This window comes from Pseudonaja textilis, chromosome 7 (assembly GCF_049901715.1).
Source record: "Pseudonaja textilis isolate UNSWEBS1 chromosome 7, rPseTex1.2, whole genome shotgun sequence".
Lineage (NCBI taxonomy): Eukaryota > Metazoa > Chordata > Lepidosauria > Squamata > Elapidae > Pseudonaja > Pseudonaja textilis.
Window position 1 is genome coordinate 15220605 of NC_141996.1, and position 14167 is coordinate 15234771.

The 14167-nt window shown below is 38.8% G+C and overlaps 1 protein-coding gene across 1 annotated transcript; it reads right to left on the reverse strand.

Annotated features, from left to right (window-relative positions):
* Positions 1-270: 270 nt before the first annotated feature.
* LOC113440405 (collagenase 3-like) lies at positions 271-13969 on the reverse strand. Its single transcript, XM_026706779.2, has 9 exons — positions 13732-13969; positions 11725-11873; positions 11489-11614; positions 10481-10642; positions 9972-10080; positions 8606-8742; positions 7097-7256; positions 4436-4539; positions 271-2771 (listed from the first exon to the last, which is right to left on the reverse strand). Exons 1-9 carry the CDS (start codon positions 13881-13883, stop codon positions 2671-2673), a joined length of 1200 nt encoding a protein of 399 aa, XP_026562564.2. The 5' UTR covers positions 13884-13969; the 3' UTR covers positions 271-2670.
* Positions 13970-14167: the final 198 nt, after the last annotated feature.

Below are 14167 nucleotides of genomic sequence, written 5' to 3' on the forward strand. Positions count from 1 at the left end.
TTATTTGGTTTCTTTGTCTGGTCTACCATGCAGGGCTGACATTTTGATTGGATGGATCAGGCCTGGTTAGTATTTTGACAGAATTTCAAGAAATATGGCAACTCTTGGCTAATCTATAAAATGTCTTGGAAGAAAACAGAAGCAAACCATAGAATCTCCAAAGACCAGTAGCAAACCACTTGTATTCTCTAGCCAAGAAAATGTTACCAAGTTGTCTAAGGAAGGTGCCAGGAGGCGAGATGACTCAAATGAAGCTTTAATTTTCACCTTTGTTGCATGTCTATCACAATTCTTCTATTGCATCATGAACTAATAATTCCTAAACATTACCCACTAAATGACTTAGCAGTATGTGTTTTGCTCCCAAAAATACTCTAGATTGTAGACAATAATCGTCTGACAGGAAATCCCACAGATTAAAGTTCAATCAGTTACTAGGATAATAGAAGCATTACAATAAATTCCACCAAAGAACATAAACAGTTGGAAGGTGGGTAGAAAGAATTACTCATTGCATTCATTTTTCAGTTTCTCCATTAGAAAGGAGCGGCATGGAAATTACCAGTACAACAGGTAGCCAGTATCTGCATTTCCCCTCCCTGTGTACACAGAGGTGGGGTAGCATTAGAAGACTTTTATAAAAGTCTAGACAACCCATGCCCTGCTTCAATGTTTCAGAGTTATTTCCTTATCTAAACCAGAGAAACAAAATGACCATATGTGGACAAAAAAGTTTTGGGAACAAAAGTAACTTCCAACCAGGAGTGGGCTTAAATTGTTTTAGCAAAGGGTTCTCTGCCTGGTTGTTGGGTGGGCGTGGCCATGGTGGGCATGGCCTAGTTGGCCTCCTGCACCATGGTGGAGGGGGGTTGCCCTCCCGGGGCTCCAGAGGCTTTCCTTGAGCCACCAGGAGGGCGAAAACGGCCTTCCCGGGCTCCAGAGGCTCTCTGGAAGCCAGAAATGGGTCCATTTCCAGCCTTCCTGAACTTCCGGGAGGCCTGTTTTTCACCCTCCCCAGGCCTCTGCACGCACCGTGCACTTACCCACATCCCAAACGGGCCGTGTGGGAATTCCTGGGTGGGGAGTGGTGGGGTGGGCAAGATCATCCAGGAGTGGAATTTGGGGCTTCTCCGAACTGCACAGAATCTTAGCTAGGGGGTCTCCTGAACCCTTGCAAACCCCCTGCAGCCCACTCTTGCTTCCAACTACCTATCAGTTTTCCCATTGAGTTTCCTTGTGGGAAGCTGACAAGGAACATCAGAAATCTCCCTCCCTCCCTCCCTCCCTTCCTTCCTCACATTTTAGCATCAATGATACTCAGAAAAAAACAAGGTGGCAACATGATAGAAGCTTTGGCTATTTTGTAAGTCCATCACATGCATGTCTCTTTCATGTGTGACCCAGATAAAAATGGGGAGATCTTTGATCACAGTGTTGTAGGCCTCATTTGGGGTGTGTGTAGAGAGTAGGAAAAAAAGATTACTTTGATGGTAGAAGAACTGCTAACTAATCAAAGGGATCTGAAACATACTTTAAATCCTGCAAAATAGCAATAGCAATGGCACTTAGACTTATATACCACTTCACAGGGTTTTACAGCCCTCTCTAAGTGGTTTATAGAGTCAGCATAAAATTGCCGCCAACAATTTGGGTCCTCATTTTTCCAACCTTGGAAGGATGGAAGGCTGAGTCAACCTTGAGCCCGTGAGAATTGAATAGCCAAACTGCAGTCAGCAGGCAATCAGCAGAAGTAGCCTGCAATACTGCATTCTAACCACTGCGCCACCACGACTCATGAGGTAAAATTTAGAAGCATCAGATACAGATACTTGATTCACCAGAGTATAAGGGATGGGAGTGGATAGGAGGTATAGCATAAACAGGCTTAATTTTTTTTGCTATTATAGCCAATATCTATCAAAGTAGTTTCAGCCTTCCTGTGGAGTTGATTTCTGGGTCTGGCTAGTGGGGATGAACCTGCAGGTAATATAGAGCAACAAGGCAAAAGAAAACATCACTGTCAGAAGGAGCACTTTCCTTTATCTCAAATAATAAAAGATGCTCAAAAAACCCACAGAGAGACAATCAAAATAAAAGTTCAAGCCTACTTAACATAAGAAACACAAACAAAAAAAGTTTATTTTGCAGGGAAGAAAATACAACATTAACAGAAACTTAAAATGCTTGGTGGCATTTGCATCTGCAGCAATCATAATACAGCTTTCTCTCTTGGGTTACTTAATCCTGCTTTAAATTCCTGTAATTATAGCTCATTATTAATCACTACAAATACTTTACATCTGTTTTACAAGTCATTATTGACTGCCAATAAGAATTCTGGGTGCAATTCAAAGTGCTAGTTCTGTATAACTAGTCCATATTTGTGCTTCAGTGAGATGCTAAGAAAAACTCTCCGAATATGTTTTCTCTGTTAGAATTTACAAAGGATTTTACATATATATTGAACACACTTCTATTTCTCCAACTGAAGAAGAAAATAAAAGAACATACATTTCTGACTTCTACAGGTAGGGGAAGCAAAAAACAACTTAGTAGATTGGTTGATTCATACAGAACAGACATAATTAATGCAAATGTTTGTCAGTTCCCCATGACATCTGTAATATTTTCATTCAATTCTGCTTCCAAGTTGATCAAATTCCTTGCTGTTTAACAGCCTAATACAGAGTTTGCTGGTGTAGTACAGATGACCTCTCTGTGTGAAATGCTATACTCAAATTGGAATGAGCCACAGAAGAAATAAATGGAATCTGCAAGAAAAGAAGAGGTTATAGTTTTAAACAATTGGCATCTTGTTCATGGAGGTTGTTAGAATTTGCAGGTATTGGGTCCATCAAAACTGAGAGGGTCTGAAAGGAAGAGAATGAACTAAGACAGAAATAAGTACAATTAGTCCTTGACTTATAAAAACAGTCATTTAGCAATGGACTCCCGAAAAGCTACTTATGACCTGGTTTCAAAATTCATCTCATCCTGCCCATGGGACTGAGCTGCAGTGGCTACTTCTGCTGCCTGCCAGCTGCCTGCAATTTGGCAGTTCAAACCTCACCAGGCTCAATGTTGATTCATCCTTTCATCCTTCTGAGATCGATAAAATGCTGATTGTTGGGGGCAATATGCTGACTCTGTAAACTGCTTAGAGAGGGCTATAAAGCACAGTAAAGCTAAGTGCTATTGCTATTTTGCATGCATGGCAACTGACCAATAGTTATGGCCATCTAACAATCCCATATTTTATTCCCACTTTTTTGGAAACCAGCATTTACTTTCAGTTTCTGGCAAAAACTACTCCATAGCAAACAATGGGTTAATGACTGCGGCATTCACTTAATGACTACCACCAAAAAAAGGACATAAAATTGAGTCTGGTCACAAGGTAACCTGCTTTATGACTATCACAGCTTATTATTGTAACTGCAGGACTCAATTAAGGTCATAACTCAAGGTTTACCTTTATCATGGGGGCTGCCAACACAACTGTTCACCAGTAGGTTTCCTCACACATCTTAATTTTCAAATTTGAAAAATATTTCAGTATAATATTGGAAAGTTAGCAAGCCACAAAGCAAAGCCACAGGCCTTCAGCATAATTGACATCCGCAAAGCAAGGCACAGGCCTCTGGTATATTTTTTAAATCTCTAAAAATGCCTCAGTAATGGATGTTAATTAATTCTCTTAGAAACTGAAGACAATTCGGGTGAGTTATCTACTTGTTCAAAATAACAATAGGAATCAGCACTAGTAGTGAAACTGGCACGTGGTAGCATTGTTGAAAATCAGTGTATTGAAACTGGTTATCCTCATAGCAGACATTTTATAAATCAAGATGCTCTCCATACTATCCTCCCGAAATTCTACTGTAATTCATTGGCAATAAGATTACCCTTATTCTGCAGAAGAACTATTCAGCTACTTTATGGTAGCCGGTGCATTTCCTATATCTTTATATCTAATGGTCATCAGGAATACTATTTGCCAAATCTGGTCGCCCAGATTTACCTCAGAAGGGCATATGTGCTGCCCAATACAAAAACACTGGTGATGTTTTGCCAAGGAATAACCCACATAATTGGATGAATTATAGAAAAACAAAAATGATTGGTAATAGCAACAAAAGAGGAAAGGCTTTCTCTCTGAGAGAGTTTTGAGAGAATCTAAAGGATGCATTTTTTCCGCTCTAGGACAAATTTCAGTACAACTATATCAGTGAAAGGGAGGGAGAGAGGAAGGAAGGAAGGAAGGAAGGAAGGAAGGAAGGAAGGAAGGAACAAGGGATCATATTTAATGAATATGGATGAGAAATTCTGTGTTGAAAACATTTTTGTGACTTTTTAGGTATCCTTGTAACAATATGGCATCCGTATCTAATAAAACTTTCCTTTCACGCAACAAGATGACAATGGAAATATTTACCATTCTGCTGATATGCCGCATCCACCTTATGTATAATTCCATGAAATTCCTCCTTTATTTGTTTTGGATAGCCATGCTCAATAGAATGAAATCTCTCGTCATAGCTGCAACTCAAAACGAATAATAATAAGAAACCAGCATGAGCCTTAGAAAGAAATTGGGAAAACTCACAATGGGACAGAACTGAAGCCAAAAGATTTAGGGTATCTGATCAGAAACCATCTTACTGTGTCAAGGCTTCTTTCATAGTCATTTGAACATTTTCCAACTATCTTTGTATGATATGCAAACAGCCTTCACTTTAGTGGGATCAAAGCCTTGCCTTCGGTATTGAGGGAGGAGAAATACAGTAACTATTATGGATGTTGCTTTTTTAAATATTTCATCCTGGTTTTGTTTTTAATTGTTAGCCCCTCCCCCCACAATCATATAATATGGGAAGCCATATCAGAAATGGGAAGCCATATAGAATTCCCAAATAAATCTTCCTTATAGAATTCTTCCTTCCAGAATAATTCTGTGTATGTTCTAACTCTGCAGTTGAATCAATAAACCATATTTTACTGCATTTTATTTCATCAAACTCTCTTGTGCTTAGTGCACAAATCTTATAACCTCACTTCTTACTCATTGTTTAGTCTGGCCCAAAACTAATGTTATTTACATTTGTTTGCAGACTCCCTCATGAAACTTCCAGGAATATAGAAAAGTCCTTTTCATTGATGTTAGAAGGCTCTGTGGTTGATTCTCAAGCTGCTTAAGGGTGCTGATTTATTTCTTCATTTACATGGCTTATGGGCTGCTCCAATTAGCTGATGATATCAGCTATCATATGATGATGATATGGTGTACAACTCCCTCAAGTGTAACTGGGAGTGAAAACAGTGCAAATCAAATTTAAAATCCAAATCATATATAACATCAAACTGTGAGAGATACACAGAAGAATAGAGTTAATTCACCCTCATGACTTGCTGAAACCCTAACCCTGCTTTTATTAATTCCTTGAAGGCCAGAAATCTAGAGACTGTTCAAATGTTGGGAGGAACATATATAGTTCACAGGAGGGGATGGAAACTGAGAAATCCTATATCAGTGACCCCTGAGTAGGGGACTCATATGAGGAACTGGTTTGTAGTTAGTGAAAGGAGTGGTGCAGTGGCCTAGAGGTGGAGCTGTCGCAATCAGGAGGGTGTGAGTTCAATCCTAGGTAGATGCAGATATTTCTCTCTCTAGGCCAGCGGTTGCCAACTGGTGGGCCGTGGCCCACTGGTGGGCTGTGAGAAAATTTTGGTGGGCCGCAGAGAAATCTCACCCCCAGAGCACCTCTCCAAAGCAATTAATCCAGGCTGCGCAGAAACACAAGGCTGTGCCGCCCACATGGCCCGCGGAAATCCTCCCCGCCCACTCACTCCTTACCTGGTAAACTTGCCTGCTAAATTTCTATTTTTCCTTTTTCTGACCATAATCTGTTCTGCTCTGCCGGGAGATTTAGATTAGCTGGGAAGCAGGAAATGGTTGGATTTCTTGCTTTCTAGTTAGTCTTTAGATCTTCGGCTCTGCTTTTAAGTACAGCCGAACTTCCCTTAGGACTGAAGGTTTCCTTGCAAGCAAATTCAGTGCAGACTCATGGCATGCAAATTTTATGTGACAGACTGAGCTAGCCAATGGCAGATAGATAGATTTCTGAATGAATCTATGATTGTGTGAGCAACTCAATCTGCGTGCCTGCTTTGCCAGATTTTGGGTAAAAGTTGTTCTTTATTATAAAAAATTCAATATTTATATAAATATTTATAATATTTACATACAAGCCATGCCCAGCCAGTCACATGACCAAGCCACACCCACAAATTAGGCCACACCCACAGAACCAGTTAGTGGCCCCTCGGATCTAAAATTATGAATTTGGTGGTCCCTGAGGTCCAAAAGGTTGGCGACCCCTGCTCTAGGCCCACTAAGATTATATTTGAACTGAACAAAACTGCATTGGTGACAGGAAGGGTATCTGGCCATTAAAACTCTCTGCTTGCTCCATTCGGTTGCCCAGACCCCACTCTCCCCAAGGGAATTATGGGGTCATTAAATGAAGATGATGATGATGTAGTTGGTGAAAACATGGGAGAAAATATTTTATTATGGTTAGAGAAGGAGAGAGCAATCAGCAACAGGTCTTGCTAACTCACATTTCCCACAACTTCTGCCAGTATATGCAATGATGGGTGGTATTAGAATCATTCAACAAGATTTAGCCTTCCATGGCTTACCTGTCCCCTAACTACATCCTAGATTAGCATCTTTATAGCTTGCCTTGGCAATCTCAGATGGCATGTCTTCTTGATAGGAAAAGAAAAAGAAACCCGGATGAGGATTTGAAAACTGATGTAAAATGCAGAAAGGAGGAAAAAACTTAGCCAACCGAATAGATAATTTTGCATTGCAAAAAGTCCAAGGAGAAAACTGAGTTCCATGTAAAACCCCAGCATCATGAGTAATATGTAACAGTATAAATACGATATGTCATCAGGATAGAGAAACTGTATTTTGTGGGTTTCAAAATTGTTTTTCAAAGTGTTTCTGGAAAATGTTTATTTAGTTTTATTATAGTGCGGACGTAAGAGTGGTTCAGATGAGCCACTTCCTCAACCACTTATTACCTACCTCCAGAACTGGTCCCTAGTGAAAAATTTTGTCTTCCTGGATTTTACATCATAGAAAGCAGCATCTATCCTCTGCACATAGCTTGGGAAGCCAAGATTGTATAGTTTCTGAGGATAACCACTCAGTAGCTTGTAGTCCCTCAGAGCCCAATACCTCTTCCCTGTACAATTTGTGGGAGCAAATGATAAATTGACATAATTAATGCTATAGCCAAGATAGACAGGTATCTGCTTCATGTATAAAAATAAGTAATATAATTACTAAGAAAAGTTGGTTGTTCCCTTTAACGTTTTAAGTGTCTTGGAGTTTGGTGATTCAAGGGACCATCTCTCTACACCAGGTGTATCAAACTCAATTTCATTGAGGGCTGCATCAGGGCTGTGGTTGATCTCAGGGGCCTGGGTGTGTGGAGCCGATTGGATGGGTATGGCCAGCTTGATGCCATTCCCCAAACTGCTGGCATGTTTCCTCTTCGCATTGGGTTGACTGGGCCAAAGCCATGCTGCCCCAATGTTTCTTCTTTGCATTGGGTAGACCAGACCAAAGCAATGGGAGCTGGCCCCTTATATTTTTCCAGGATGGCTCCATGGGTCAGATCCAGCCACATCCTGGGCTGCATCCGGGCCATGGGCCTTGAGTTTGACACTCATGCTTTACACTGTCAGAGTGCATCTTCCAAGCGCATGAGAGAAGATCTCTGCAATATGTCTGGACGATGGATTTCACAATTGAATTCTTTTATAGGAAAAACGCATCGTTGTGCTAAGCTCCCAACCAGTAAATGATTTAGTACTTTTGATTTTAGTTAATTTTGATTTGTTTAAAGTTAGTATACTAAATCTGCTTTTGCTTTTTTAAATTTTGACTTGAGCACTTGCCAGAAAAGAAAATTGGAACATACCAGTAAATTAACAATACATTCATTCATTCAATTGACACTCTTAACTCCCTATTCTTCCTACGTAGGAGGGATAGAAAACCTACGGTAGATGGAACCATATTTGTAATCTCCCTCAATCTTGCACTTCAATAATATTTGTGCACAGTAGCAATTATCTTGTATCATGAGGTTCTTAGCTGAAATCTTTTGTAAGACATGATACAAATAATTATCTTTTTTCTCCTAAAGTTAGTATGTATATTAATTATGCGTTAGTATGTACTCTATATTAATAAAAGAGAGTATTTGTTGCTCATGGTCAAACTATGGAGTTTTCAATGCTCTTTGCACTTGTTTTCTTGAAGACGTTTCACTACTTAACAGTAAGTAGGTAATGTCTTTAGCACAGATGTTACTTAGTTGGGCAATAAAACATCTGCAAGGAAACAAACAAAAGCAGAGAGCACCAAGGCTTCACAATATGAGCATTAATCATTAACTATTCTACATTTTGGGAAAGTTATTATTTAATCAAAAGAGTAAGAATAACATTGATATGTGTTGCTCCTTCTCAGTAAAAACACAGATGAAGGAAAGTTAGTGTGGATGAAAGGCAAAGCAACATTCACCTCGAAATAGGAAGAGAAGGTTCTTCTCTGGGGAATAATAAGCTGCATCAATCTGGAAGTTTGGAAGTTCTGGCCAAACAGAATCAATAACCATCCAATCTTCATGTATCATCTGATAATTATGATGCCACACAAATCTGAGTAAAAGAAAGAAGCAGAAAAAATGTGGCGTAGTATTAGGTGGATCCCCAAATCCTCAACAGAAATCAAAGTCTGCACTTGGACATTATTCTGAACAATAATACAAATCTGTTGTATGACAGATGTAGAGAATACAGAAGATAACCCCGAGAGGAGAAGGGAAGAGAGGAAAGATATATTACCAGAGGAACAAAAAGAGAAAGATTGCTTAAGTACAAATGATGAAGGAGGATTCCAAAAACATCTCAGACAGACACCACTTAATCTGCACAAATATAAAAGAGGGAGGAGAGGAACCACAATCACACTCACATGACTATGTTACTATAGCCAATCTAAATAAAAGTAGTTTTTTAGTTTCCTGTCCAATCTATTTTTTGGTCTGGTCTGTCTCAAAAAGCTGACAAACTAAATATCTTCCCATCTTCTGCGGTCCACTACTAACACCACCAACACACTACACTGCCTCTCTTATCTTTGCTTGATCCTGCTGCTTCCTCTGGTATGAAATACTATCTATTTATTTGCGCACATATATTCATTTATATTAAAACTTGTAAACAGTTGAAGTATGAATGGATGCTAATTACCACACTTGTAAACAGGATGTGGTTGAAGGAAGGTGGGAAGGTGACAATAGAGATTTAGCAGGAAAATCATTTAATTAATTTAAACTTCATTTCCCAGTTTCTTCCTTAAAAATCAATTGTCCCGGCTCTTCGCTCCATAGGGCTATTGTATCCTTTGCTCCAATATAAAATGTACATCTTTATGCTAAACCTTTGCTTAGTGTGAAGGACCAAGTTAAGACTCATCTTTGCACTCTCTGTCTATTTATCCTCTCTATCTACAACAAGAGATGGAAAAGTTTTATTATCATTAAAAGTACAATCTCAAACAGGTTTAATGATAACTATATAGATTGTTTATGCAAGCCTACAACATTACCATAGTTGATTATTGGCTTGTTTGAAAGAAGCCAAAGTTAGTGTTAATGCCTTTGACACTCATATCTTAAGAGAAAATCAACAACAACAAAAAAGGATGTTTGTTGGATTTAAAGGAGAGAAGGGGGCTAATATAGGAGAATATCATAGCCAAAAATTTACAATCTATTGCTGATGCTTTTGTTGTATCCCTTGTTATTATTTAATGATTATTAGTTATTTATAACCCTAATGACTGTGCTCAGAAGAATAGGTAGATACTTTTGCCACCATCTTACATGTCCTTGAATATGATTTTATCACCATGTATATCTGCAACAGCATCTGCAGAGAAGTTTGGATCACACCTCTGTGGAATTATAGCACTGCTTGTCCTCTTTTTTGGACCTGCAAATATTGAGAATCATTCATGATACTCTTTGTCTTAAATGTACAATATTTAGAATTTATTTCACAGTACTTGTATAATGCCCATCATTCTACCAATCTACTATCTGCCAATAATTAACGATCAGAGGTGGGTAGATCAAGGCCACTTAATTTTGCTGAAGCACAAAGAGGGGCTCACAAACCACCACAATGAATAGCACTTCTACATGTGTATATCAGTTGGTTACCACAATTGGTGCAACCATGCTGATGTTGGGAACATACATACTGTTTTATTTTGTCACAGAACACAACAAAGGATGCTTTTAGAAGGAAAACTTCATTATGGCAAAGCACTCCTTTGAATTTGCACACTCTTCTTCGTTATTCATTTTAGAATGAATAAACATATAAGTACCATAAAGAGCTTGGATGCCTTCTACATCATCTTCAGGAAGAACAAACTCCTTCAGGCCACGGTAAGTGTAAAGAGGATACATCAAAGCTTCGGGGTCACTGGAGTGGTGTAGCCCCAATATGTGGCCAAACTCATGAGCTGCAACCACAAATAAATTAAAATCTGAAAAGAGCACAAAGACATCAAGTTAGCAATAGGGAACCAGGATGCCCTCTGGAATCCAAACATATTATAGAGTAGTATATTCCAATCATCCACAAACAGTTCTAGAAATAAGGTTATCTCTCCTATCATTATTTTTACGACTAACTTCACAGTCATTTACTTCCCTTCATATTTGAAGGTGAATGGAGGTTCTCTTAAAGGATAGTACTTTAAGAGGACTAAGTTCATTTCTTTGCTCAAAGTTTCTATATAAAAGTAGATGCATTTGGAAGAAGGCCTAGAAGTGTACTGTATATTTTAGAGAAAACAGCATACAAAAGTTGTAGCTATCAACTCAAAAATATTTCTCTGGTCTTTTAGAGTTGACAGCAGAAAGGGAGCTGGGGGAGGCAGTGCATTCCTTAAATGCTTTCATAGATAATGGCTAGGCGACCGAAGCTTCTGGTGCACAAGATTATTACTAGAGTGCATGATTGATGACTCTTGGCTATGGATGTGTCCCATTGGAGAATATACATCCGGGGGAGAGGAAGACCAGGGTCAAGGGTGAAATGAATGGTGTGTCTCAGAGTCAGCTGCACCCAGGTAGCGCTGGCAAATTCATTCCTAATAAATCTTATTGTTTGTTTGTTTTTAAACTCTGAGAGATGTGGCTAGAGACTCATGATTTGAATGGGGGTGGATGCTGGAGTCCTGACAGTAGCTTTAATTTTCAAGATAATCACATGATTTGAGAAAATAGACTTGTGATCAAAGGTCATATTAACCTAGCTAACTGATAGGTTAATCAATTTATATGGCAAGCTAGTACTTCTGGAGACCTGGAAATAAATCTACAGTTACCTGTAGAATCACTAGTCCATGTTTCATCATCATCAAAGTGGACATCCCCTCCAATATTGTCACCAGGAGGGAAAGCATGAGCTAGTTGACCCAACGGTCCATCAAAAGGTACAATGTCTCCATGCTCTGTAAAGTAAACAACCCAAAATAATTGCTAATTATTTAGACATCTAAGGGGTATAGCAAATTTTAGAATAAACATGACAGCATAGCATACAATTTTGCCCTCACATCACCTTTGGATTCAAAAGAGATCATAATATCAGCGGTGCCATTAAAAATCCTGGTGAAATGAAGAGGCGTGACATCACTCCATACTTGAAAAGCTTCATGCATTGCTTGGTCCACTTCTTCCCAGCTCAGATCCAGGGTATAGTTCACAATTCTGTTCATATCACAAATGCCAATCATCAATTAAATTTTCCTCTAATACTCAGGATAGCTTACATGCAGAGGCTTATATGTTGTTTTCATAACAATCCTATAAAATAGCCTGGCCTATGAATTTCTGGCACAATGTAACTCAGTGTTATGTTGAGAGAACTAACTTGATTCTCCCTGATCCAAGTATAACACCTTAGCTGTTATACCATACCATAACTTACAAACATTTTCCTTTAGAATTCTTTATTGGCCAAGTGTGATTAGACACAGAAACAATTTGTCTCTGGTGCATAAGTTCTCTCTGTACATACAACAATAATGATAGATCATTATCATAGCCATTGTAAAAATATATTCATCACAAAACATTACATACAACACTTACAGAGGTGTTATTCAGCAGGTTTTGACCAGTTCTGGAGAACCGGTAGTGGAAATTATGAGTAGTTCAGAGAACCAGCAAATACCAACTCTGACTGGAGATTTTACAGTATCCTTCCCAAGGGTGGGATTCTACCAGTTCACACCTATTCGCTAGAACCAGTTGTTAACATTCTAAGCAGTTTGGAGAACCGGTTGTTAGAAGAAATTACTGGCCTAATCCTGTAAGGAAGGCAGGAAGGAAACATTCTGGTGTTGCTTACAGAAACTGCCTCTCCGTTAACTCTTATTATATTCTTGGCAGGACTAGACTTCCTGTCTCAGGAACTTCTCTGGAGTTTTTTTTCCCTTCCTTTGCTGGTACGTTGGTTGTGTGGAGTGACCATTCAAAGTTACAGTGGCACTGAAAAAAGTGACATGACCATTTATCACACTTACGACGGTTGCAGCATCCCCCAGTCATGAGAGGCCAGGCAAGGAGATGCATGCCTCGATGTGAGTGATATTGAGTTGGCCACACCCAGCCAATAACATGACCACCAAGCCATGTCCACCCAGTCACATGACCACCAAGCCACACCCATCACCTAAGCCACGGCCACAGAACCTGTTGTTAAAAATTTGAATCCCACCCCTGATCCTTCCCCTCCCACACCCACCAAGCCACACCCACAGAACCGGTATTAAAAAAAAAAAATGAATCCCACCACTGAACACTTAGTGTTGTATCTAATGTTATTCGTAGTCATGAATGCTAAATAAGCAATCAACATAAATCATACTAGGATACTAAGTAAACAATATATATGTATGTGTGCAGATGTATGGCACATGTTAATAATGATCAGAAATATATTTGGAACATTTGGTTTTTATTCATTCTCTGTAATGTTTTTTTTTCTTGAAGGAACTTATCTCACCATGTTGATCTAAATCAAAAGAGGACTAATTTAATTGTACAAGGCAGATCAATACACTGTGTAGTTTGATTTATCTGTTTCTACTTCTGAACAAAGCAAATACACATACATACATACACAACATGGGGAAACCATTATAAGTGGTTACAGCCTTTGAATTGCATTAACTCAAAAGAAAAAAGTATTGGGCAAAGATCAGCATAATATTGAAGTAAATAATAAAATGATGTTTAAAACATTTTGGCTTGGTGCTGTTATATGGGACTGTTCTTCTCAAAACACATTCATAATTCTGGGTGTGTCTCGATAAGTGATTTAGCCTAAAGCCACAACACACAAATTTTCATTTTGGTTAAGAACATGCTACAAATAATTTTCTATCATTTCAGCAACATCGTGCTTTTTAAAATTCAATTTAAAACTTTCTGAATGTCAGCAAACAAAAACAACGGGAGAGAAATCCCACTCATGTGGACCACAGGAGCAATGTTTTCCAAAAAGGTCTAGTACAAACACAACAAAGGGAAAAGAATATCAAGTGAAACATGTTCATTTTACCTGTATGTTAAATCCAGCATTGGCCACTTAATTTTTCTGGGGAAAAAATGATATTCTGCCATATCAGGCACGCCACACCGAGGCTGTTTCATTAGTTCAAAAGTTTCTGAAGTCATTTTTCCATTTCCTTCCAGGTTAAAAAAAGACTGCATGTATTTCAGCTTGTTAAGCAAAGATGCTGAGCTTCTTTTCCAAACTGTTCCTTGACTGTAGTAAGTGTCCAGATAGCTCTAGAAGAAAAGAAAAAAAAAAAAGGGGGGGGGAATATTTAAAAAATATTTTTTTAAAAGGTAGGACACTAAAACCAGTATAGAGAAAACAAGCAGATACCTCTGTTAAGAAGTTGCTTACTGTCTAAGGCCTAGGACCTACCGTAATTTTGGGGTGAAGCGGGAAAGGTAAACAGACAGCAAGAATCCAGAAGAAGAAAACAGAG

What these genes read in the sequence shown, in the direction of transcription:
- LOC113440405 (XM_026706779.2), bottom strand. Translation starts at nt 13,883, where the DNA reads ATGCAGTCTTTTTTTAACCTGGAAGGAAATGGAAAAATGACTTCAGAA. An exon ending in AGGCATCCAAGCTCTTTATG is followed by an intron (nt 10,081 to 10,480) that starts GTACTTATATGT and finishes CAATATTTGCAG; the next exon opens with GTCCAAAAAAGAGGACAAGC. An exon ending in AAAATCATATTCAAGGACAT is followed by an intron (nt 8,743 to 9,971) that starts GTAAGATGGTGG and finishes TCTTTTACTCAG; the next exon opens with ATTTGTGTGGCATCATAATT.